The 26,560-nt window shown below is 35.8% G+C and overlaps 2 protein-coding genes across 2 annotated transcripts; one reads left to right on the top strand and one right to left on the bottom strand.

The window, feature by feature from the left end:
• The first annotated feature begins 20,613 nt into the window (after positions 1-20,613).
• On the top strand, positions 20,614-22,261 carry LOC149415818 (uncharacterized). Its single transcript, XM_089641726.1, has 4 exons — positions 20,614-20,876; positions 21,123-21,319; positions 21,432-21,651; positions 21,702-22,261. Exons 1-4 carry the CDS (start codon positions 20,749-20,751, stop codon positions 22,225-22,227), a joined length of 1,071 nt encoding a protein of 356 aa, XP_089497852.1. The 5' UTR covers positions 20,614-20,748; the 3' UTR covers positions 22,228-22,261.
• Positions 22,262-22,485: 224 nt separating this feature from the next.
• Positions 22,486-23,547, bottom strand: LOC149415817 (uncharacterized). Its single transcript, XM_089641725.1, has one exon. It carries the CDS (start codon positions 23,545-23,547, stop codon positions 22,486-22,488), a length of 1,062 nt encoding a protein of 353 aa, XP_089497851.1.
• Positions 23,548-26,560: the final 3,013 nt, after the last annotated feature.

Genomic DNA, 26,560 nt, shown 5'->3' with positions numbered 1-26,560 from the left:
GTTAACACTATCAGAAGCCTTCTTCATCTTGTCGAAGACTGATTGTAAACATGCAAAATTAGCGGCCAATTTTGCATTTAAACGTTTCAAGAGTCTTTCGTCCCGTGACGACCCGGACGCGCTTGTAGCCATTTCTGATTCTGGTTATTTTATTATTGAATGCGGTAAAAAGTATTATAATAATAATATTTATATAAAATAAATTGATTAATATTAAATTTTAAATTCAATAAGTTAACTTTTATGCCCGTAGGGTTAACTCAGTGCGGGTGCCGTGAAGGGTTAAGTATAGATAATGCAGGTAGAACAAATTTATCACTTTACGTCTTGAAGTATTATTCTTTTTATGTATAATACATCCAATACTGAGATGTATTACAATAAACAAATTATTTATAATGAAATGCGATTAATTTTAAATGCGGTTGATATATCAATATCGGTATTATTATTAGAAATAGATATTAAATAGCGGTATTGGCATATATTATAAATCTATTCTATTTGCGGGTATATATGTTATTTCCATTCAATTCATCCAGTAATATCGGATAGGAATCTCCAGAAATAAAATGCGGGTAATTATTAATTGATTACGCGGGTATGTAAAACGCAATAACACTCTTATGGTTTATTACCGAAATTACGGAAATTACGGTTCAATATCAGGCTCGTTTGGGCCAACTATGATGTGTAAGAAGTTATGTAGTTGTTTTTTATGTTAGTGTAAAAAATGATTGTCGAAGGACCTTGAATGATTGAGCAATGCCCACTGCACATAAGATAATATTTGTTGTATGGATACAGGAAGGACTCACCATTGGGAAAGGGGCACTTGTTTCTTCCCGTCTTTTCTTCACAACAATGTCACTTAACACAAGCGGATTGCACTATATCGTCGCGAAAAATAATTTCGTAAGATAAGGGAGACGAGATCTCGAGCGGATGCGGTTTATTGTTAGCGGTTCGGGTTATTGCAACATACTGACTACCAAAGGGCACATAAATTAGCAGGAATGGGAAGGAAGGTAGGAACAAAGGAACAACAATACTATCTCAGTACAGTGGTCGCAGGTATGTGTGCATGAGATGTGTGTATAATTAATGTCTATTGCGTATTGGCGCAACCAATAACATTATTGGTAATGTATTCTTTATCAGAAAAAAGAATTTCTTGGTTCTGATAAGAAGGGAGCCACGATTCTTATACGTCTTGATAAAAAATAATTTTATTAATGCATTTTTTGTTGGTAAATGATTATTATATACTGGGAGAGGCATATTTATAGTACCCATTAAAATTATAGTACAAATTACAATTTTCTTAATTGGCCGGGTTTAATGAAAATTATATTAATTGTCTATGACTTCATTCTTGTCTATGCATAACCTTTGTATTTTCTGACAAGTGCTTTCTTCTCCGACAATCTTTCTTCCTGTTTCCACACTCTGTTTATCCCGTCCTGTTAAACTTATTATACGATGCAAGTGATGTTTAGTGGTGAGAAATAATACTAAAATTCATTTCTATTCATTTTGGTAGCGGCCGTTCTTCCTGTTTAGTTAATGAATCATCGGGCGTTTTGTCACAGCAGAATATTTAAAACTGTCAATATGACATCAACCTATTAAAAGATTAGTATTTCAAATGTATTTATTAAAATGATAACAAATATACGGATAACAGTTGTTTAATCATAGGTTGATTACAACGGAATGGCGGTAGACATAGACTGTAAATAAATAAAGAATTTTCCCAATTAAACGACGTTTCTCTCGTTAACGAATTCCGTTACAACTTTGTTCTGTTTCAGGGTTAAACTAATTACCAAACCCTACCAAAGCAGACCATGGATCTACTGAAGCCAAATACTATATCCATCAAGACGGAACCAGGGCTCCAGGAAGAAGGTGGAGGTGAAATTGCATTTTCCGATTTAGATTTCGACCTCCCAGCTGTAACGACTGAATTCTTGCAATATGCGGAGAGTAGTTGCATTGCATACGTGTAAAATATAGAACTTTAAATACGGATGTCCGGAATCCATGTCTGTTTTGAAATGTCATGCAAACAGGACACATACTTGTTTCATCCTTTCTTATAATACAAAAGGTGTATTGGGTATATACCCTAAAATGCGTCCTTTCCGGAAACTACCAAAATACAGCACTATTTTTACATGATTATACTATTCAAAATAAGTTGTCGGTTCCTCTATTTTCCCCTAATTTTATTGGAACATGATGTAAATAACACGTATTTTTTATACGTTAAAAATTCATAAACATTGATTTAGAAAACACTATCCCATTGACTTACAACTTTTTACTTCAGGTGCTCTAGAGCAGGGTTTTTCTTTCTTGTTGAATCTGTCCCTCAAGTGAACGTCTGTGGTCATTTTTATCTGATATTGACCTTTAAAACTTTCATCCAATTTCCAGCTTTTATGGTATCTTTATTCGTTAAAAAATAGTTTATAACTTTTTAATTAAAAATATGTTTTGTTTTACATCAATGGTACGAAGATACATGGCTGGCCTTATGTGGACGGCAGTATCAGTTGCAGCAGTTCGCTTCGGGCGTCGAATACTCAACTTAACACATCGCCCTTGATATTTTTAATAAATACCGTGCTACAAAAAACCAAAAATCATAATTTTATTGTTTACATTGATATCCACCCTTGGTGTATATTTATTAAGACTGTAAGGGCAGCCAAAATTAAAATCGCGCCTGGCGCCGTTTGGTTCAGGGCTGGCCATTCAAAGATACATTCTATTTATTCTCCTTTTTTATTCCAGGAAGCATGAATGTGGAAACAGTTACCATAAACGCGGTTCTTGGATCCCTACAAGATAAAGAGGGGCTTACTTATATGAAAATTGACATAGACCTGCCGGATGTTAAAGAGGAATGCTTGGAACGCTTTGGGAGAATAACCAGGGAAGCAGGTAAAACCAATATTCATCGTAAACTTGAAAAATTGGGCATTTCCTATTTTTTTTAACGTTTCTACGAACTTACTTCGCTTATTTACTCTAAGTTTAACTGAATCATTTTCATCCATGTTATTTTTTAAATTTGTTGACAGATCTTCAGACGCATTTTTTGGAAAAAGGATTCACTTCTCTCAACCGCAACTACTCCTTCTCTCCTAAGTCAAATTTTGCCATGAATTTTCAAAAGCGAAATTCAAACGTACACATGCAGATTCACAGTGGAGAAAAACATTTTTCATGTTCCGTGTGCAACTATGCGTGTCGTTAAAAGGGTCAGCTGAAGAGTCACATGCTGACTCACAGTGGAAAAAAACCTCTTTCATGTTTGGAGTGCGACTATACAAGTTATCATCGGGGTAACCTGAAGACACACATGCTGATTCACAGTGGAGAAAAACCTTTTTCATGTTCCCTGTGCAACTATGCGTGTCATCGAAAGGATCAACTAAAGATCCACATGCTCACTCACAGTGGAGAAAAACCTTTTTCATGTCCCGTGTGCAACTATGCGTGTCGTCAAAAGGGTCAGCTGAAGAGTCACATGCTGACTCACAGTGGAGAAAAAGCACTTTCATGTTCGGAGTGTGACTATGCATGTTATCAACAGGATAAACTAAAGAGACACATGCTGATTCACAGTGGAGAAAAACCTTTTTCATGTTCCGTGTGCAACTATGCGTGTCGTCAAAAGGGTCAACTAAAGATCCACGTGCTCACTCACAGTGGAGAAAAACCATTTTCATGTCTCGTGTGCAACTATGCGTGTAGTCAAAAGGGTCAGCTGAAGAGTCACATGCTGACTCACAGTGGAGAAAAAGCACTTTCATGTTCGGAGTGTGACTATGCATGTTATCAACAGGATAAACTAATGAAACACATGCTGATTCAAAGTGGAGAAAAACCTTTTTCATGTTCCGTGTGCAACTATGCGTGTCGTCAAAAGGGTCAGCTGAAGAGTCACATACTGACTCACAGTGGAGAAAAAGCTTTTTCATGTTCGGAGTGTGACTATGCATGTAATCAACAGGATAAACTAAAGAGACACATGCTGATTCACAGTGGAGAAAAACCCTTTTCATGTTCTGTGTGCAACTATGCATCGAACCATAAAAGCCACCTTAAAAGACACATTCAGATTCACAGTTGAGAAAAACCTTTTTCATGTTCCGTGTGCAACTATGCATGTTATCAAAAGAGCAACCTTACGAGCCACATGCTGACTCACAGTGGAGAAAAACTTTTTTCATGTTCCGTGTGCAAATATGCGTGTTGTCGAAAGGGTCAGCTGAAGTGGCACACGTTGACTCACAGTGGAGAAAAACCGCTTCGATGGTCGGAGTGCAACTATGCAAGTTATCAACAGGGTAACCTGAAGAGACACTTGCTGACTCGCAGTGGAGAAAAACCGTTTTCATGTTTCGTGTGCAACTATGCTTGTTATCAAAAGGGCCAACTGAAGAGCCATATGCTCTCTCACTTCGTAGGAAAACCTCTTTAATGTTCCGCGTGCAATTATACATGTTATTTGAAGTGTAACATGCTTACTTACGGTGGAGAAAATCCTTTTTTATGTTCCGTTTAAACATTTCATTTTATCAAAACGCTCATCTAAAGACCCACGTGCTGACTTACAGTGGCGGAAAACCTGTCTAATGTTCCAAGTGCACATATTAATGTTATTGTAAAGGCAATCTGAGTTGCATGTTGACTCACTACGAAGAAAACTTTTCTTGTTCCTTGTTCATCTATGGATATTCTCAAAACGCTTATCTAAAAAGCCACATGTTGACTCACAGTGTCGATAAACCTTTTTCATTTTCCAAGTGCACATATTCAGTTTCTAGGAAAGGCCACCCCATATAGGATATTTTCTGGAACCCATGCTGACTCACAGCGGAGAAAAACCCCTTTTCCTTGTTCTGAGTGCAACTATGCAAGTTATCAATAGTGTACCTTGAAGAAAAACTTGCTGACTTACAGCTGAGAAAAAACTTTTTCGTTTTCTTTCTGCATTATTCATCTTCTCATAAGAGAGATTTGATAAAACACGTTCGCACTCACCTAATTTTTTCATGCGTAATTATGCATTTTCTTGAGAAAACTCTTTGACTGGACACTTTTCTTGTTCCTTGCTTTAACATTCACCTTCATGAAAACTATTTACAGAATAAATTCTAGTAATAGATATGAAATGTTTCACCAGAGAGTTTCCAGTATATTAAATTAGTATAATTTTATAATGTTCAAAATATGTTTAACCTTTCGATTTCTTTAAATTTGTTCTGAATCGGATTGTAAAAGATTTGATTTTTTAAAACTTAAATGTACCTACGTGTAACTTAAATGTAAATGTATCTGTAAAAAAGATAATTATGTCATGCTTCTAACACGAATTGTTACCGGTTTTATTTTAAAATTAATGCCATCCAGAACTTTGCAGATATTCTGCGCGCCAATACTCGGTCCTCGAGTAATGTTCGGAATGGGCAGAGCATGAAAACTGTCACCAAGGCATGGGCACACAAAGGATTACAGGTTCTACTAATTGTAGTAAAATGAAAGATGATAGTTTTTGCAAAGTATAAATCATGGAAAATATATTTATGTTAACATGTTACATATAATGAGTCGGCACTTACCCCCAGGGATCAAAATTTAGTTTTTAATTCTATCTAAACTGACTAACCACTGAATAACGGGAAGTGAGCGGGGAGCTTCTATCCGGCCGGCGGTGATCTGTCCCAGACGGATCCAGCTGGTACCATCAGGGCTTTGGTCCGAGAGTAACGTGTCCAGGAGACGGGTCCAGCGTCTCCGACAAGGTGACTGATAAGCGATTATGGAGCGTAACGGGTTTAGCGTTTATGGAGCGAATCCATCAATTGTGGAGCTGATCGGGCAAATTACTTAAGCGGGCGCAGTCCGGGCGTGTGATTTTACTATCCATTTCTCGTTTAGAAAAATATGGCTTGTATAGTGCCACCTGAGGTTTATGCTTCAACTCGCGGAGTCCGCGGAATACCGATTTGCGAAGGATCGCGTCTATAATCTTCGGTAGAAAATATGTGATTTTCACGAACACACACGGTGAACCTTTATACGGTCGTTTATTTAAAAGAACTTGCACACCCGACTTGGTTTTTGTAAAATAAACGTAAGGAATACTGATGTACACATTTCTATTACGATCGCCCATCCAGGGTACAATGAATTATATTCTAATTGACTGTGCGACCATTACACGGCCGCCCTCGCTCGTGTAACAATTCCAGAGTAAAAAAAAAGGAAACGGAAAAAAAAACCATAGACTCCCCGGCGGTCTATGTGTTGCCAGACCGTGATTTCCATAATTTTAATAAAAAATAATACTAACAATGGTACATGTTCTGAAGAGGTGTTTTAAATAATAACTTTTAAATAAGACTTAACACCGCTTCATAACATTACCCCCCGCGCCACACAAATGTTTGTCCCCAAACATTAATACAACCCTGAAAAAACTACAACTGCAATAACTAAGCTTGAAAAGATCCTCTGGGTTTCTAAAAAAACATTCAACCATTATACAGGAGCACCATAATTTGTAAGATAAGTAAGGAATAAGACAAAATCTACGATTTGGTTAACAAAACTTATGATGAATGGGTGTGCCGCAGCTCCAATCGCACCCATCGAGCGTGCAGCAGGATGGTTGAGCCTGCGATTCAGCCATTCTAGAACTTAAAGATAACTTTAGATTAATGTAACTAATTACAAATTTCAGAAGATATTACGTGAACGGAGTCTGCAAGCACCCACAGTATCGGAATACCGGGTGATGATAAATTGACGATTGTCGAAGACTGCCGTTAGCGTTACATCTGTAACGGAAAATATTCTTAAACAAAATTGAAGATAAACGTGTAGGTATAGAAAAAAATATTATTCTCCTTCTCAACACATCTAAACAACTTAAGCGTTAAAGCTTCACTGACCCTTTAATAGGGTGATGAGCCAATCAGGCAACACTTTTTTAGGGAGGTAAGCCAACCCTCACTTTTCACTGAGTCTACTTCTCCGTTGGAGATAAAACACACTTCGAAGAAATTCTATCTACTCTACCTGACCTGGTTATTGGGTAAGTTTTTCGAAGAGAATTTATACAATAAGACAAAATAATCATCCTTGGAAAGCATTATTTCGTAATAGTAGAAAAAACTTTTAACCTTTACACGCACGCAGGTGTGTAAGGTGGTTAAATCGAGTAGACCTGTCAACAACCAATCTTATAGATGTGGTGCAATTAGTAATAGTATACATCCATTTTTGTAAATGTTGTCTTTGGTCGAAAATTGTATACATCCATTGATGTAAATGGTGCAATTGGTAGAAAATTGTATACATCCACTTTTCGAATGGTGCAAATGGTAGAAAATTGTATTATTGTACTAATTTATAGATAAAACCTACTTTTACTTAATATAAAAAAAGTTATAGAAGGAATTTAAGGAAAAGCCTTATGCTGAACCAGCTCTTATAATTGTATCATTAATTACTATGAAATTATTAAACAAAATATCAAGAGTACTAATATAAGTATACCATTTCCAAACAAGACAAGATAATTATAATAAAGTAAACAATAATATATTTGGTAACATGCGATTCTTAATAATAAAATTTTTAAAAACTGCTTAGAAAACAAAAATGTACTGGACCGGTACATCTTCACTTTCTAGGTAACGGGCGAACGTATAAAATATGCACATAAGTATATAGTAAGCAACCTAGATTATACGGAGATAGTGGGAAAGCATCACCGTGCATTCTAAGCTTTGGGCAGTTTATATAACCCATGCTACCTAACTTTCACTTGTTTAGTCAAAGGCATATTTCACGTCGTTTTTTTTTTTTTTCAATTATTGACTTATAAGCTTATCTGAACAACATCATTGTCGTGTAACTAACTCGAGTAAGATACTAGAGCGTGAGACTAAATTTATTATGTGTCTTTCTATTATTTACCGATTTAAATTAACCATTTTATGAAATTTTTATATTTTCCTTAGTCCTGTCCTAGAAAATTAACTAGGACAGGACTAAGGATTGTCATAATGCTGGGTCGCTCCAACTCGGGTGATCAAGCCGCTTTGTTCTCCCGTGCATTGAAAAATATATGAAATATTAATTAATTGAGAGTACTTGGTAGGGTGGCCAGACCCACCAAAGCACTATCAGAAACATATTAATCCGGTATATTTTCTGACTTGACGATGTCTTTCACGTGAAAGTCACCAGTTTCCTTACCTTTGAGGTCTGCTAATGTATAGATTTAGTCTGATTTTTTCTTCACTACTATATTTTGCACAAAGCGTGGAGCTAGTTTCTGTGCAAAGTAATTTAAAACGTTTGATTGGACGAAATTTCTACGCCAAACTCTGTCTCCGTCTTGAAAACTAACATGTTTTCTCCGCAGGTTATAATGGTTTGCTCCTTTTTGGTAAGCTTTTAGTAAAGCATCTGAGACTTCCTCATAAACTGATGACAGTTCTTCCAATTTTTGTGCGTAGATTCTCTGACTAGTACAATTTTGTGAATTAGATTCCGTATCAGCTATAGGGTTACGATTCAAATCACCGTCTAATATTTGCTCTCGACCATGCATTAGGAAATCAGGAGTAAAACCCGTAGCGCAATTTACGGAATTGTTCAAAGCTGATTGTATTTGTGGTGAGAATTTTGACCAATTACGGTGGTCTGATTCAACTTATATCGATAATGCGGTTCCCAAAGTTTGGTTATATCTCTCTACCACATTGTTTTGAGGGGTATAATAAGAGTTATAAAACGGAGGTGGTATATTATAATTATTTAATAAGTCCTTAAATTCTTTGGATACAAACTGACGGCCGTTATCACAAACAATGGTGCGCGGTACGCCATGTACAAGAAAGATACTTTCTTCTAAACTCTTCACAATGCTTCGCGCGGTACCTTTGCGCAGCGGAAACAGCCAGGTAAACTTTGAAAAAACATCAACACAGGATAAAATAACGGTAAAACCAGAGTAACTTCTCGGTAATGGCCCTACCAAATCCAACGATAACATCTGCATTGGACGTGTAACTTTTTTAGGATGTGATGAAATACCTTTAGGTGAGGCCGTACTGATTTTATGCGCCTTACAGACCGTACAGCGATTTACAAATTGTTTAATGTATCCGTACATATTTGGCCAAAAATACCGTAATTGTGCTTTTTTATAAGTTTTAAAAACGCCGGGGTGACAAGATCGAATAGACTCGTGAACACTACTTAAAATGTCTAATCTTTTTTCTTGAGGAATTACTTTTTTCCACGCAGTGTCTTCACACAGTGCTAAACGAGTCTTCGTGTGACGAAATAGTTCGTTTTCCCGAATTTGGAAGTTCTGAAAACGTTGGGGAAATTCTTGACAACCCTTCCAAATATTTTAATACCACTCATCTTGAATATTTCCTTAATCTATAATGGAGATTTCGGCAAGATCCATTCGCGAAAGGACATCTGGGACTATGTGTTGAGTACCTTTACGATGGATTACATCAAACGAGAATTGGGATAGGCGTGAACTCCAACGCGCGAGACGACCGCTGGGGTTGGACAGAGAACCTAACCATTTTAGACTTGAGTGGTCGGTTACAACTGTAAAATGAGTTCCTTCAATGTATGGTCTAAAGTGTGTAACGGAGTCTAGTACGGCTAAAAGTTCACGCTCAGTTTTTCCATAATTACGTTCGTGAACGTTTAAGCATCTCGAAAAATAAGCAATAGGGTGCTCCTGTCCATCCATAGTTTGAATTAATACCCCCCCAATGCCTACGGAGCTTGCGTCACAGTGTATAGCGAAGGGTTTCGAAAAATCTGGACAACTTAAAACTGGGGCAGAAGTAAGTGCTTGCTTTAGTGCAATAAATGCGGATTCAGCTTCCGGTGACCATTTAAAATTACTAATTCCCTTTTTTGAACCAGTAATACTTGTTAAAGGAGCTGCAATGCTTGAAAATCCCTTGATAAACCGTCTAAAGTAACCGCACAGGCCAACAAATGCCCGAATTTGTTTAGCATTTTTCGGTATAGGAAAATCTTTAATACTATCAATCTTACTTGGATCAGTGCGAAGTCCTTGGGAATCTACCATATAGCCCAAGTATTTAAGCTCGGCTTTACAAAATTCCGACTTTTTTAAATTAATGGTGAGACCCGCGTCTCGTAGACGTTCGTACACCCGATTTAACAAGTTTAAATGTGATTTCAGGTCTTCCGATACTAATATAAGGTCATCTAAATAGCAAAAAACATTATCATCGAAATCAGGTCCAAACAATGCATCCGCTAGTCTTTGTAATTCGCTAGGAGCATTTTTCAAACCAAACGGCATGCGAGTGAACTCAAAGAGGCCCCGCCCAGGAACAACAAATGCTGTCTTTTCACATGATTTTTTGTCCAAGGCTATTTGCCGAAATGCCTTGGAGAGGTCAATCGAGGAAACATATCTGGCACCGCCAAGTTTATCTAGGATACGCGGAATATAGGGAAGAGGATAACTATCACGTACCGTGACGTTATTAATTTTTCGAAAATCAAGACAAAATCTAGCTGTTCCGTCTTTTTTTAGTACAATTATTACTGGACTGGACCATGGTGAACGAGAAGGTTGAATAACCCCTAATTTTAGCATTTCATCAACTTCTGTTTCTAATTGTTTCTGCCGTGCGGGTGAAAGAGGGTAATACCGCTGTTTGATGGGTGGTCCTGTTGTAATTATTTTGTGTTTTACTAAGTGTGTTAGACCTAACCCCTTCTTTTCTAAAGAAATTGACTCGAATTTTTTAACTATTTTAGAGAGTTCCCTGTTCTCTTCAATAGTTAGGGATGAGGCTGGCCGAATAGCCCGCAACCCACTAATATTTCCTTCCGAAACAGGAAGAGTAACTTCCGAAAACAGTTCCGGTGCGATGTCGAACTCCTTCTAAAAGTTAACTCCTAGAATAATTGAAGGCGACAATGTCGGGATGACGTAGAAAAGAATTTCCTTTGTGGATGTTTTATACGTGACCGGCAATGACATTGTCCCTAAGACTGGTTGGTTTGAACCGTCCGCTGTATAAACACTAAACTTAACTTTAACTAACTTAATACCTAATTCCTTAAAAAAATTATAACTATTGCCTCTTAGACATGACAATGAAGCGCCGCTGTCTAGCATTCCACTGTAAAAATTATTTTTAATATGTACATAAGTAAAAGGACGGTTATCATTTTCAATAGCCATCTCCCGTGGCAGCGGGCCCACTGTTCCGGTTGATGGGGATGAAAGAAATTTATCAACTATTCGGAGCCAACTCTCCCACTCGCTTTTCCTCTGCGCCAAGGACGGCTTATAGCAAGAGAGACTCCGACCTAGTTTTTTGACTTATTATGAGCTTTGTCATTGATAGCTCCCACTTTAGGATTGTTAGACCTTGAATTTTTCTTCCTGCAATCTTCTATAACGTGTCCCGATAGTTTACAATATGAACAGAATGGTTTATTGTAAAACGTTCTAGAATTTTCGTGTGCAGTTTTTGTATATGTGTTAGAAGTAGAAGAAGACGGTTTATTGTATTTATAATTATTATCCTTGTTTCCAAGACTAACTTTAGTATAGTTGTTGGAATAATTGTTGTTATTTGGTTTTCTGTACTGATTCTGGCTATAACCTTGGTGTCTATGAATATTATTATTATTAAAATTAGGTGTTTGTCTAGCAGTACTATCAAATTTCTCCGGTTTATTAGTGACAGGAAAGTCTACTTTTGGTTGAGAAACGTTGAAAGATACGAAATCATCCGACAGTGATGCATAAGATTCCAAGTTGCCTGCATGAGTAGTCAATTGATCGAATGTCGATATATCTCTTGAGACTAGTAAATTTGTATACATAGGCAATAAAGCTTTTTTTGCCAACCGCAAAAGTTCTATTTCAGGTAGTTTAGCTTCAAGCATATTATTTAATGACTTCATTCTGAGAGTGAATTCTAGCACTGACATACCTTTAGGTTGTGTCATGTTAAATAGTTTTACCTTGAGATCTGTTTGAAGGTCGTTTGCTTCAAATTGTCTTATCGAAAGTTTTGAAAGATCGTCCCATTTCAAATCCTGAGTGTAAATAGACCTGAACCACAGGAGTGCTAAACCTTCTAAAAGATCAGGAAAAACGCGTACAAGATGATCCTGGTTAAAATTTTTTGTCCTACATTTCTCCTCAATTAATAGTAAGAATTCCCTTACACTACTTTTTCCGTCATATTTCAGTTTCCAACCGTCTACGTTATTTGAGTGTGAGTCTCTATAAATAATCTTCGTTTGTTTAATTATGTGGGCTTTCTTAATGGTTGTGTCGTCTAATTCAGAATCCGATGATTCAGAATTCACTTCACTTATAGCAGGTATTTTAATCTCCTTATTATAAGCGCGCGCCTGTAAACGTAACTCGTGAGAAGTCGACGATGGCGATGGATCAATATTCCTGTCTTTAAGTTCTTTAATGAGAACCTCCTTCGAAGCCCCATTGATATTTGGTATCGGTGTAGACATGATTACGTTCTTTGATGTTCAGATAGAAAGAAAGAAGTAAAAGAAGAGAAAAAAAAACAACTATTGTTAAAAAAAATTAAGGTATTTAATTTTTTGTTTATAAAACAGAAGAAACTCTTCATTGACGGCTGTAGTATCATGAGTCGTAATAATAGCTCAACTTCTATTGTACAATTGTGAAAAAAAAAACAAAAAAAAAATTGTTAAAAAAAATATGCTCCACCCTAATGAGAATTGCGAAAAATGGACCATCCTACTATATTGTGAAACGTTATTAAACGTCGGCCTAATGTAAGTGTCAATCAAAGATATCATTTAATTTGGGGCGAAAAAAAAATGACTTATGTATATAAATAATATTGAGTGTTTGTTGACTTACGGGTAATTAAAACGCATATCGATTGTAATGTGGACTTACAATTTGTATTGTAGAACGAAGACATAAATGTTTTTAATATTTTGTATATTAGCGTTAAAATCTAATAATATTATAAAACGCTAATATGCCTTGACCAAACAAGTGAATGACATCGTAAAATAATCGTAAATAATTTTGAATTAGACAGTTTGACATAACCTCCCATATAATCATCTTGTTTACCAATTAGTGTTGACATAAAATTTGACAGCTACAAAAGCATAGATAAATCATAGATTTCATGAAAGATGAAAGTTTACGCAAGATTTTACCATAGAATAACGCAAATTATGAATTATCGTTACAAGAATACTGAGTGTATTTGAGGTTATGAAACAATATTCAAATCACTAGACATATGTGATACAATATTATGTCAATTAATCATGAAACATTTCACCAAAATCAGCACAACATGCAATCACCACGAGCCAAAACACGTTGAGGCGCCAATTTGTTACCGGTCATATTTTAAATTAATGCCATCCAGAACTTTGCAGATTTTCTGCGCGCCAATACTCGGTCCTCGAGTAATGTTCGGGATGAGCAGAGCATGAAAACTGTCACCAAGGCATGGGCACACAAAGGATTACAGGTTCTACTAATTGTAGTGAAATGAAAGATGATAGTTTTTGCAAAGTATAAATCATGGAAAATATATTTATGTTAACATGTTACATATAATGAGTCGGCACTTACCCCCAGGGATCAAAATTTAGTTTTTAATTCTATCTAAACTGACTAACCACTGAATGACGGGAAGTGAGCGGGGAGCTTCTATCCGGCCGGCGGTGATCTGTCCCAGACGGATCCAGCTGGTACCATCAGGGCTTTGGTCCGAGAGTAACGTGTCCAGGAGACGGGTCCAGCGTCTCCGACAAGGTGACTGATAAGCGATTCTGGAGCGTAACGGGTCTAGCGTTTATGGAGCGAATCCATCAATTGTGGAGCTGATCGGGCAGATTACTTAAGCGGGTGCCGTCCGGGCGTGAGATTTTACTATCCATTTCTCGTTTAGAAAAATATGGCTTGTATAGCGCCACTTGAGGTGTATGCTTCAATTCGCGGAGTCCGCGGAATACCGATTTGCGAGGGATCGCGTATATAATCTTCAGTAGAACATTTGTGATTTTCACGAACACACACACGGTGAACCTTTATACGGTCGTTTATTTAAAAGAACTTGCACCACCGACTTGGTTTTTGTAAAAAAAACGAATAACGACCCGCATCAGGAATACTGATGTACACATTTTTAATACGATCGCCCATCCAGAGTACAATGAATTATATTCTAATTCACTGTGCGATCATTACACGGCCGCTCCCGCCCGTGTAACAATTCCAGAGTGCCCTCTAAAAGGAAACGGAAACAAAACAATAGACTCCCCGGCGGTCTATGTGTTGCCAGACCGTGCTCTCTATAATTTTAATCAAAATTAATACTAACAATGGTCCTTGTTCTGAAGAGGTGTTTTAAATAATAACTTTTAAATAAGACTTAACACCGCTTCATAACAACATATTTAATAAATTTCATAGATAAAATTAATTAAACATATTTTAAGAAAAAGGGGACATTAATGGTGATGGATTAATTCACCGTTGAACTTTCTTGAATGGGAAAAAATCGCGTTTTATGCAGTTTCTGCAGAATTTGTAGGGAGCGAAAACAAAACTTCTTGAGCGAGTTTCACTACAATATAAATTAGGTGTACACCTTCAGAATATTCCTTCAAATGAGGATTCCACACCGTTGAAGCGTAATGTAGGTGACTTACAATTTATAAATATTAGTTAAAGAGTAACAAATTTAAATGTTAATTATTATTGCCACAGCACTAGAACAAATAACATATCTGCCCTGATGGACACTGCAATGATGTTGGCTAAATAAGGAGTTAGCGCAACACGGCATAACACCCCAAAAACAAATAACAAAAACACTTTTGGCCGTGAAAATCTCAAATCATATTTTACAGCACTAGAAGTTATTCAAATTCTCCTGCAAGGGTTTCATATAATTCCACAGCTTTGTCGTCAGCAAACATCATGGAAAATGCTGGTTAAATCTGAATACTTACATGATGCAATTCTGGAGAGGTTTAAATGACCTTGTTTGATGTAATCGTGTCTTTGTTTAACAGTTTTTGCATCCTGCACGTGGTATAGTATCGCGTCGGAATACGGAGAGGTCTGAAAAGGAAAATTAATAAAATTATTAGCCAATGAAGTACATTCAGGAATCAGGAACATTGTATCAAAGAACAAGAGGTCAGTACCTGTATTTAATAACGGGTTCGGGTCCTTCTTTCAATTGGTGGAGATAGACCAGATATTTTATGATTACTGGAAGATTAAGCGTTTGCAACGCATTCTTTTTTAATCCCAAAAGTACCGTATTTTTGCTTTCAATCGCGAAATGACACCCACAAACAAACGTATTTCTTGCTGCTTCTTGCTAGCACCGGATTATCGAATCCGTCTGAGCAACCTTTAACACAACACGGCATTAATTTATCACCTTGAAGAATTCTAGCAAGCAACATTATTTTTAGATGGGTGAAAGAAAATTCAAAATATTCACGCTAAAAACTTCAACTGACTTCAACTTTCGAAATGGCGTCTTGGAAATTACCGTTAATTTTTATCGGAGCATAACCCATGCTTAGCTTCTTTTTCTGTTACACAAGTCGCTATGGTAGAGAGCGAGAGATCGAACTACAATTTTTGCTCTGAGCCAATGAGATCTGAGCTTTCAGTTACAACAGCTTTGTCTGTAAGAATCTGGGTTGGGGATAACTCTTCCCATCAGGGTTACAAGGTCAGACGGGAGTTATACGCCCCTGGGATAGAGGAAACTAAAAAAGGCGCGACCATAGACAATAAAATATTAATTCGTAGCCTACCCCATTCATTGGACTAAAACATTATTTAAAAAATAAAAATGTTTGAAATGTCGAAATATTCCATCACAACAAGAAAGATCTTTAACCCTAGAAAGATAGTCTGCGTAAAATTTACGCATGCGTTTGCGAAATATTGCTCTCTCTTTCTAAATAGCGCGAATCCATATCTGTGCGTTTAGGACATCTTATTAGTCGCTGAGAGCTGTCATGTAGTGTAAGTGTCACCTGTTTTGAAATATAACGAACGCGTGAGTCAAAATTACGCATGATTATCTTCTTTTTTTTTATATTTACTCCACACAGGAGGCCCTGAAGAAAATAATTTCCCTCAGGGCCTATGTCATCTTTGGGGATGCTGTGTGGAGGGTCTTTTTGTGGAGAGGAAGGAGTGAACATGGGTCTTGAAGAGTCCCATGTTGTAGGAGGGAGGAAACACAGAGGCCGGCAGTTCGTTCCACAGCCGAGCTGTTGAACTTAAGAACGAATCGTAGAAGCGACCCGTTCTCATGTGACAAGTGTCAACTGTGTACAAATGTTGGGCGCGCGTTTGGCGTGTATCCCGACTACGCACCGGTGCCGAAGGGATCAATGACGCTAGTTCCTCAGTTCCATCTATTACGTTACTTTGATGATATGTGCCAAAGCTGTTTGTAACTGATTTTTATATAACCATATAACGTTGCTTCCACCGCAAAATTACCTAACTGCAAAAATGTACTTTTACAGGAAAGCGAAAAAACCTTCCCATTTTAAAATTAGACTGATTTTTTTTATTTTAATAAAAGACGTATGTAATGAATATTTTTTTCATTATATTTTATTTGGGAAAAATATATTTTTTTTAAACAGTGTAGTGGCAGTGTTAGATAAGTATTTTTGCTTTGAAAAATTTTTTCACTTATGGAATTTTGCACATAAAATTTACTACCTAGTATTACTTCCAGAACATAATATTTACATAATATTCGTTTTATAACACTAAAGTGACGAAAATAAAATAAATCAACAACAAAATGAACAAAAAATTAAGAAATTAGACGTCTTCGGTCTATCAAATAATAATGATTTTTGATAAAATAATATAATAATTAACACTGTTCTATGACACTTTAAATAATATTTAATGAAAAAGTTTATCATTAAACTCCCAACAGAATTTCGGAAGGACACTTCAAATCCTGGAGGTGGTTGAATTTTTCAATTTTGTTTAATTTTTATCTGCCTCTTATACAGCTGTGCTGGTTGAGCGTAGTCGCTTAAGGTTGAAACTGGTGGCTTTAATAATGGCTTCCACGAATCATTATAATTAAGTTTAAAGTTAAGTCTACCAGCCAAATATTGCAAGTATTTTAAATCTGCTACTGTTGGGTCACCTCTTCTATGTCCTGGACGAATTGAACTATAGACATTAACATCGTCATAATTCAAAAAATATTCGTAACTTAAATACTGAAGTGGGTTGAGAAATTCTAGCTTCTCTGCATACTCCCAGATAATTGGTTGGGAAGTAGATTTAGTTATTTTTAAGTTTTCGTTCAATTAAACTATGGCAGCTATGTACTTCCATTTGGGTATGACCCTTTACTAAATAGTTATGCTCTATTTCTATATTAATGTGAGTTAAACTTAATCTAAGTAGTGCGTTTGAAAGAGTTGTGTTTTTGTTTTGATAACCACAACCATCTGTGTACAAAATTATTTTTTTGTTTGGGTGTTTGCTGCTATGTATGATTCTAAAACTTTCACAAGTATTGTAGAAAATATATTGGCAATCAAACCCCCTTCACACTCATCCCATAGGTAGCAATAGCAATCCTTTGTTACCATGTTATAAGTCGTATAATTGTGGACACAAAGTTTTGTTTTATAAAAACAGGGGGCAAGTTTTACAGCTTGCATATCAATAGTGAACGTATGCCCTGCAATAATGTGACGGAAGCTTCGGTAGATTCTTTAAAAAAAATTATCATTACATTTCGCCCTTCTTCCATAATTGTATTATTATTGCGTCTGCGTAGTGGGACTTGCGAATTGGATTTGTGTGTGTGCATACCACTTTTGAAGGCTGTAATCCAATTTGTGACAGTAGCTGGATCTAAAACAAAAATACTGTCAAATGTTTTCTTACAAACTTGCTTTTTTTCTTCACCATTTTTCAAGTAGTAAACGTGAGAATATTGCCTTCTTGACTCTCACAGGCAGAAGGCCACTTTATAGGAATACTATCTGTTAAAGAGCTGATATATATTTTTTTCATATCCCAGTTCATATTTTACCAAAAATAAGTAAACATTTGTTGCCTCTGAATATCATTAAATTCATGACAATGTTTGTTTTTAGAATTCGGGCATTTCTTTGAAGAACAAATAGGTGCCTGGGATTCACTCAACAAGTATTTTCCATCATTTTGTTTTTTAAACCCATTTAATCCTTTCCCTGCATTCTCCTTCTTTTGTTAGTTTCTCTTGTAGATATTTTTACTATGTTAGTATAATTTTCGAAATCATCTTCAATATTGTCAACACTCGTACTCGGAGGAAATTGTTTTCCTTGGGACATCGCCATCAGAATTTGAATCATCTGAGCTATTGCATTCTAATGCAGCCTTGTAATCAGAATCAAGGTTAACAGATACTTTTTCCTCAGTGATAATCATTTCATTAGTATTTAATACATTCCCAGGATCATCGTAAGGAAATGTAATAATATCATCCATCAGCAGAAGTTGCTCAATATCAACAGCAGACAAGTTATTCGCATTCATTATGTATGATGCAAAATTTGATAACTGCTAAAAAAAATGGCGCTAACAAAAATATTCTAACTTGCAAAAATCTATAACAGACACGTTCAATAAATTGTTATATTTAAACATAACTGACTAGTTATAAGTGTATTTCATGTATAAAATGGATTTATAAATACCTTATATATTTGTCACAGTTCACTTTGCATGGTAAATTCTATTTAAAATTACAATTTCGGAGTTTGAATGCAGCGCAACACAATGCGTGAAATCTCTCAAGTTAAAATGGCAGTTAGATAATTTTGCAGGCACAAATGAGAAGCTGTCAGATAGGTAATTTAGTATTTGAATTTTGTTTAAAAACCATATTTTTGTTAATTGTATAATTTTGTATGGACGTTAGGGTCATAATTGCAGACAAATTTGCATCATTAGTCCAAAAAGTGAAAATTGTCAGTTAGGTAATTTTGCGGTGGAAGCAACGATAATATGTTTCTAATATAAATAAGATATTATGCTAATTGTTGCTTTTGTACTAAAAAAGGCTGATTATAGTAGTAAAAAATAAGTTTCGTATGAAAGAGTAAGTGTTCAAAAATTTCGTTAATTTATAGAAGAAGTATAAAGTTTCTTTTTCTTTTTTAATAAATAAAGGAGTATAAGTAAACTATCATTAATATAAAAATTCTTAAATATGTGTTAATAAATAATCACATAAAATTTATTGAAATAAATAAATAAACCTCGACCTGCAGCTGCATAAAACATATGCGTCAATTTTACGCATGAGTATCTTTTCCGTACTACACAATATGATTATCTTTTTAGGGTTAAGACAAAGTGCTGTCCTGCAAAAACGAGCTTAAAGTATCTTTCGTTAGTGCTCATTTTTTCAGGACAGCGCAAGTAATGTAAAATCTTGCTCCAAGATGAAAATCAATCTGTCTAAAAAATAATCTACGATGACTTGAAATTTGAAACTCTTTAAATAAAGGATTTGATTTATCATTCATCGGAAAGGGTTGTTACTGAGAAATCATTTTCACCGTTCATGTTCGGGTTCTGTGAAAGTCCTATTCAAATTCTGTAAGTATATATTAATAGTTTAGTAGCTTGACAGAACTGAAATAATAACAGAACTTTCGTAGAACATGAAAATTAATTTTGAAATTTGTAGAATAATAAAAATTCTTCTAAACAACCCGTCATTTAGATTATCAAATATGAAATATGAAGACGTGCATTTTACGACGTAATCGAATTATGTAATTTCTATACTTTTAACAGAAAATTGAAGAACACAACATTTTTTATTTCGATTACTTAGAATTACATTTATACATTTATATTAAGAAATTAAATTCAAGATCATTATAAGTCATGAATTCTTTATCGGAAAATAGAATTTCTTTGTCCTGCTAAAAAGGGAGTCACGATTATTTTATGTTTTGATTAAAATATTTCATTTTTTTCTTGGAAAATGATTAACATATACTGAACTACTACTAGGAGAGGAGTTTTTATCGTAGCCAGTAAAAGAACCGGGCATTTTCATGTGGTACTTTGGACAAATCAACATAATACCTTGTTCCAAAAAACTCAAAAGTAGTTTATACTGGGACCAAGAATTAAATACTTATGAGCTATTTACAACCCCCCCCCCCCCCCCATGGAGTCGAATAAATATTGGCGTAAATTACTTCCTTCAGAAATTTTTTAATAACTGCCCCTACATGGATTTGAACAATAGGGTACATGCAGTACATGCAATATAGTGTTTTCAATGCATGTAATACATGTAAAAAATATAACTAAACTCGAAAATCATACTTAAAACCCTCAAAAAAATTTATTAAATTAATTAATTCACTTATTAAGTTGTATGGAAATTCAAATATCGATAACGAGACATGATTGGCTAGCGAATTGTGACGTCACAACACACTCACTTGTCCCACTTCAAGTTGTTTTCGTTCCAGTTGCTTGTTGAAGTTGTTGAATTAGTTTGATTTTGATAGTCGTAATCAATCCTAAACCCATTTGTTTGTATATAACACATATTTTAAATACATACTATCATGACAGACAGTGGTTTTCTACAAGGACAGTCTGATAATTTGCCAAAAATCGACGCGATTATGATGGCAGTTTTCTTTTCGCAAATTGATTTTTTTAGTGCAGAAATGCGAGGCGTTAAAGTTTTACGGTAAGTAAATCACTATTATGATGAGTATGTAATGTTTCATGATATATATTGGATTTTCGAGCAATACTTTTATTAAAGTAATACGTTTTATATAAGTATTTACTTTTTCTAGTAAAATTTGACAGTTGTAAAACCTAACCTCCTCATGTTTGAAACTGACTTTCAGTAAAGTATAATATTTAGGTCTGTGAAATAGTACAAAGATATATTGTGCCTTATAATAATGAATGTAATTATAATTTGTAGATCCTGCAGAGAGAGTTACGGAGACAGTGCCATCGGTTACGTCCAAGTGAAACGTATTGGTGCCGCTTGCACTGTGAAGGCCCGGGTAACTCCAGAGCACAGAGTCCGCACGAAGGCATATTCTGTAATTTTGGTATGCAACGAAGCAGAAGAAGTAATCGAGTCCTGCAAATGTGAAGATTGTCCGGCATCACAAGGTTGGTGAAAGAGAAGAGTCTTCTACTCGTATTTTTGTTTGTTGATTCATTTGTGTCCCTCTTTTCAACATTACATTACTGGCTATAATACTAATTATTGTTATTGTTTTAGGCGGTTGCAAACATGTGGTAACTTTATTATCGTGGTTGCACCGAAGAAGCGAAGACCCTCCAAAAACATCCACTCAGTGTTACTGGAAGCGGTCTAAGATGGCTGCTATAGGAACCACAATGAAATTTATAAAGGCGAGCGATTTAGGGAAAGCTGCTCCTGCTGCTCTGCCGCAGGGCGATAGATCTTTTTTAAAGTCAGTAATAGACAGCAGCATCGAGCTTGGTGTACGAGCATTCAGCCATTGTGGCACAACTTGAGATACGCTAGAATTACCGCATCTAAAGCCCATGAAGCTGCTCATTGCCAAACCATGGAAGGCTCACTCGTTGAGAGCATTCTAGGTGCTAAACTAATAGAAACTAAGTTTCTTAGGCGTGGCAGACTTCTAGAGGCTGAAGTGTTGAAAGAAGTGGAGGAAATACTTCAAATAAAGTTTGAGAAGTGCGGCCTGATTCTTTCTAATCAGCATCCATTTTTTGGAGCTTCTCCAGATGCAGTAGGAGAAAATTACATTGTAGAAGTGAAATGTCCAAGTAGCGATACAGCTTTAAGAAGATACTTCACGGTCACCATGGACAAACCTAGTGATAAGTACATGGCCCAAATGCAATTGCAAATGCATTTTGCAAAAAAATGTAAAGGTATGTATTGTGTAGCAAAGCCAGACTTCGAAAGTTCGAAAGAAGTTATTGTCTGTTATGTAGAATACGATAAAAATTACTGTTTAGATTTAATGGACAAATGCCTAACATTTTGGTTCCAAGCTATTTATAAGAATCTTAAATTTACATAGCTACTACTAGCGTTCAAATTAATCTATTTTGTATCTCCTGTAAGTGTTTTTTTTTAGTTAAATAAAATTTTAAAAAAACATTTTCCACCAGTTTTTCCTTCACATCCTACATACAGTTTTTAACTAATATTGTAAGATATATCCTTTCATTACCCACGGTAAGGAATACAGATCAGTGCAGATGTACTAATCATATAACACCTGCACATCATCACACGGGAGGGTCTCACACAAATAAAACAACAGTTGATTTCAATATTACATTTTAATGAGTAACCCTTGCAGGTTAATAAGACCACATACTACAATAATAATGTAATCAATTACGGGAATATGATTATGGTCAGTACTTGCATGCATTCTGAGCATTTGGAATTCTCTAATTCTACTTATGACGCGCTCTACGTGAATGCGCAATGCGGCAATCCTTTTGGACTGCTTTACTTCTTCGCGGCTAGACTGAACATTCGCAAAAACACTCGGTGGGCGAATCAGTTCGCAGTCCATCTGCTGCAAAATATGGGAAATATTTTTAAAACCCCGGTCCGCCATTACAGTCATCCCAGGTCTCAGGCATGACAAATAACCGCAGTCCTCTATAATAATTGCATCAGACGCACGACCACCATAGCCACATGAAACATAGTTTACCAGACCATCTGGTGTACACGAAATTAGATATTTCAGTGTATTACATCCTTTATACTCTGACCAACACATGGATTGGTGAATCGGATTTGAGGGCTTTTCTATTTGTATTTCTAGACAGTCTATTATGGACTGAACATTGCCATACCTTGCCCTGAAGGATATTGGTAGCTGAGCTCTTATATCGGATGTGGTTGGCCAAATTATGAGTTCCTGAAATAAAGTCGCTAATATTTTGATAGTCTTGGAGAAAATCCGTGCTACAGAGGACGCCGACAAACCAAAGTGAAGCGCAAGAATAGCGAACGAATCATCTAACCTTATTTTTTTAAGTGCAATTAAAACATTAATTGTTTCTGTAGGTGCTTTGGCAACTACAATAGAAATACTGTGATACATTTCCTTAGGGATTCCTAAACAGAGTCTAGGCTTTCTCTCTATGACAAGCATGAAAGATTTTCTCATGGTCAGATTTACAAGTCCAGTATCAATCTCGGACCCATCAAAATTGTTACTGTCTGAGTATGCAGAGGGAGTGTAATCTGAATCATTGTCCTCGGAACCAGTGGACATAATATCTATATTATGATGAGTAGGCTCGCAGTAGCCACCTTTTGCAGAAACAGGCTTTGTGGGTGAGAACTTCAATGGTGAGCATGCCGTGTTTGTCATTGTTGGCACGGTTGAAGTAGACTTGCTTCTGTAGGTAACACGACAGCGAATATCTGCTTGTACCGCCTGATTAACCATTTTACAACGGCTATCAGCAGCTTCTGGAAGGGAGAGAATGGCTGTTGAAGTGGAGGGCTCCGAGAGAAGACTAGCTGCTGTAGATGTTGAGGGCTCTGGGTCCAATGGTGCGTTCCTCATGGGCTCCCCCATTATCATCGCGTCTTGAATTAACCCGGCACGCAATCTTTTTTGTCCTGTTTGCCTTAGGCTTGGTAAAACTTTTTTTTGACAGGCAAAAATATGTGGGATCACATTTTTTTTCAATCTCATTTTGCATCCCATCATTTGGACTTCCATATAATTTTCTAAATCCTCTTGGAGCTGTAAATACAAAACAAAAAAATTATTTATTTATTGTGAATTACAGTCATAGTTACCAAAAACATTTTACATGGAAGAAAATGACATTATTAAAATAATAACTTAATATAAAATTACAAAATAATAATAAATGTAGGTACAAAATATTGTTTTTAAATTTAAATGTATCTTTTGTATTGTAACACGATTGTTAAGAGATTTCTTAACATATAACCTGAAATGACATTATTATGATAAAATATAATATTGTAAAACTATGTAGTCTAATTCGTACCCAATATAATCCACTACCCATCAGGATGAATAAGGCTTTTCTTTCAAAACATATTTTTATGTAAAAAATTTATAAGCACTTTGAAATTTTCTACAAGGCTTAACGTCGTTAAAAATATTACAATTACCCTCAGTTTAGGGCAGATTTTTGTTTTGGAATATACATTTCACAAAAATGAATTTAGCTACTTACATTGAAATGATCTTCACAGCAAGAATGACGAGATTTAGCAGAAAGTACACCATTTTTTTTAATGCACCTTTTGATCGCGTAGCACCACTTTTTACGCATAATAACATCATTTGGGACATGTATAAATAATTTGTTTGGTGTCGAAGATGTTGTATTTGTACACTTTGGTACTATACAGTATTTATACACGGTGTTTGCGGACATTTTCTTCGAAAAACAAATGATCAACTGAAGACTGACTACTGGATCCTGGCGACAATGTCAGCTGTCAAACAAAGGGTGTGTTGTGACGTCACAAGCCAAAACCGCGCGAAAGAAGTCGTTTTGGCCCTAATTTGAAATGTGAATATTCAAAACGTCGTTGAAAGATTATTTCTACCGTAAAAAAAAAATTGTTTGAATATTATAGTTTGTAATTTTTTTCTTTAATTTTTGGTAAAAAAAAAAAAAAGTGATTGTACCCTATTACTGTGGGGAAGCAAATATCGAAATTTTTGTGGGGAATTACCTTTCACAGAAAACTTTTATGGAAACCCCTTCTCTAACTTGACTCAAGTGAGTGTTTTTATGAATTTTAAAGGAATTTTGACCCATATGTGTAAAAGAAGTGTACAATGGACAAAATCAGAATTGCTTGACCTAATATTCGATTAGAAACGATTTGATTTCGTTTTTCTTGTTGTGTTTTTTTTAGGGTCACGGATTTCTCACTGTTAATAGATTAAAGATATGCTAGCGCTATAATATTTACAAGACGCAAGTCGAAAGAAGTTGTAATATTCTTAAAAGGCCAGGTTCATGAAAATTATATTAATTGTCTATGACTTCATTCTTGTCTATGCATAACCTATATATTTTTTGACATGTGCTTTCTTTTCCGACAGTCTTTCTTCCTGTTTCTAAACTCTGTTTATCCCGCCCTGTTAAACTTATTATCCCATGCATGTGATTGTTATTGGTAAGTAATAATACTTTAATTCATCGTATTAATTTTGGTAGCGGCCGTTCTTCCAGTTTAGTTAGGGAATCATTGGGCGTTTTGTCACAGCAGAATGTTAAAACTGTCAATTTGACATCTACATATTATTAGATTATTATTACAAATGCATTTTTTTTAAATTACAACAAATATACGTATTACATATGTTTTATTACAGATGGATTACAACGGAATGGCGGTACATATAACAGTTAATAAATAAAAGATTTACCCAAGATAAAACGACGTCTTTCTCAACCATTGTCAAAACTTCAAGGTTTTTTAATGTGTACTTTTGCTTAGACTTAAGAAGCCAAATTTTAAAAACTGATTTATATTAAAATTCCGTTACAACTTTTATCTGTTTCAGATAAATTTGTTTGGGGTTAAACAAAATACCAAACTCTACCAAAGCAGACCATGGATCTACTGAAGCCAGATACTATATCCATCAAGACGGAACCAGGGCTCCAGGAAGAATGTGGAGATGAAATTGCATTTTCGAATTTAGATTTCGACCTCCCAGCCGTAAAGAAGGAATGCTTGCAATATGCTGATAGTACTCAAACAGCCAGTTAGTTGTACTGCATACGTGTAAAATATAGAACCTTAATTTCGGGAACTGGGTAAAAATGACTAACTACTCGCTGCGTTGGGCCTACTTATATAGCCCAGCCGGTGGCGGTACTAAGTACGTGAGACCACTGGTAAACTACGGGTCACTCTCTTCAGCGAGATTCTTCTGGTAGTTTCGATGGCGCTGGAATTGTGCCTAGGCAATAGGCTAGATCCTTTTAGAGAATGCGCGAAATGTACATAGTCCAACTCGCAAAGAATTGTCGTAGGTAGCTCGCTTTGACGTCGCGAATAGGTAGCTGGTACCTATTTACATTACGCGATGAAATTTGTTGCGTAAAATGTCTCGTACATTCTCAGCTCATGCGTTTTAAACTGTTCGGCTTTCTGGAATACTCTAGCAGTATCGATCGCTACAAATTCATAAATATCGATTGAGAAAACATTATCCCATTGATTTTAAACTCTCTACTTACGGTGCTTTAGAGCAGCGTTTTTTATGTCTTAAAGAAGTTCCCTCAAGCGGACGTCTGAGGTCATTTTTATCTGTTATTAACCTTTAAAATTTCCATCCAAATTCCCGCTTCTACATTGTTGATCATTGGTATAAA

The sequence above is a fragment of the Hesperophylax consimilis genome, chromosome 17, assembly GCF_061612785.1.
Source record: "Hesperophylax consimilis isolate HC1 chromosome 17, BYU_Hcon_1.0, whole genome shotgun sequence".
Lineage (NCBI taxonomy): Eukaryota > Metazoa > Arthropoda > Insecta > Trichoptera > Limnephilidae > Hesperophylax > Hesperophylax consimilis.
The sequence above is the reverse complement of the archived record's forward strand: the minus strand, read 5'-3'. Positions and strand labels throughout refer to the sequence as shown.

Excerpts from the sequence above, each read along its gene's own strand:
- LOC149415818 (XM_089641726.1), top strand. The coding sequence starts at position 20,749 with ATGACAGACAGTGGTTTTCTACAAGGACAGTCTGATAATTTGCCAAAA. Across the intron at positions 20,877-21,122 it reads CGAGGCGTTAAAGTTTTACG|ATCCTGCAGAGAGAGTTACG; the intron begins GTAAGTAAATCA and ends TATAATTTGTAG. Across the intron at positions 21,652-21,701 it reads GTAATAGACAGCAGCATCGA|AATTACCGCATCTAAAGCCC; the intron begins GCTTGGTGTACG and ends GAGATACGCTAG.
- LOC149415817 (XM_089641725.1), bottom strand. The coding sequence starts at position 23,547 with ATGACAAACACGGCATGCTCACCATTGAAGTTCTCACCCACAAAGCCT.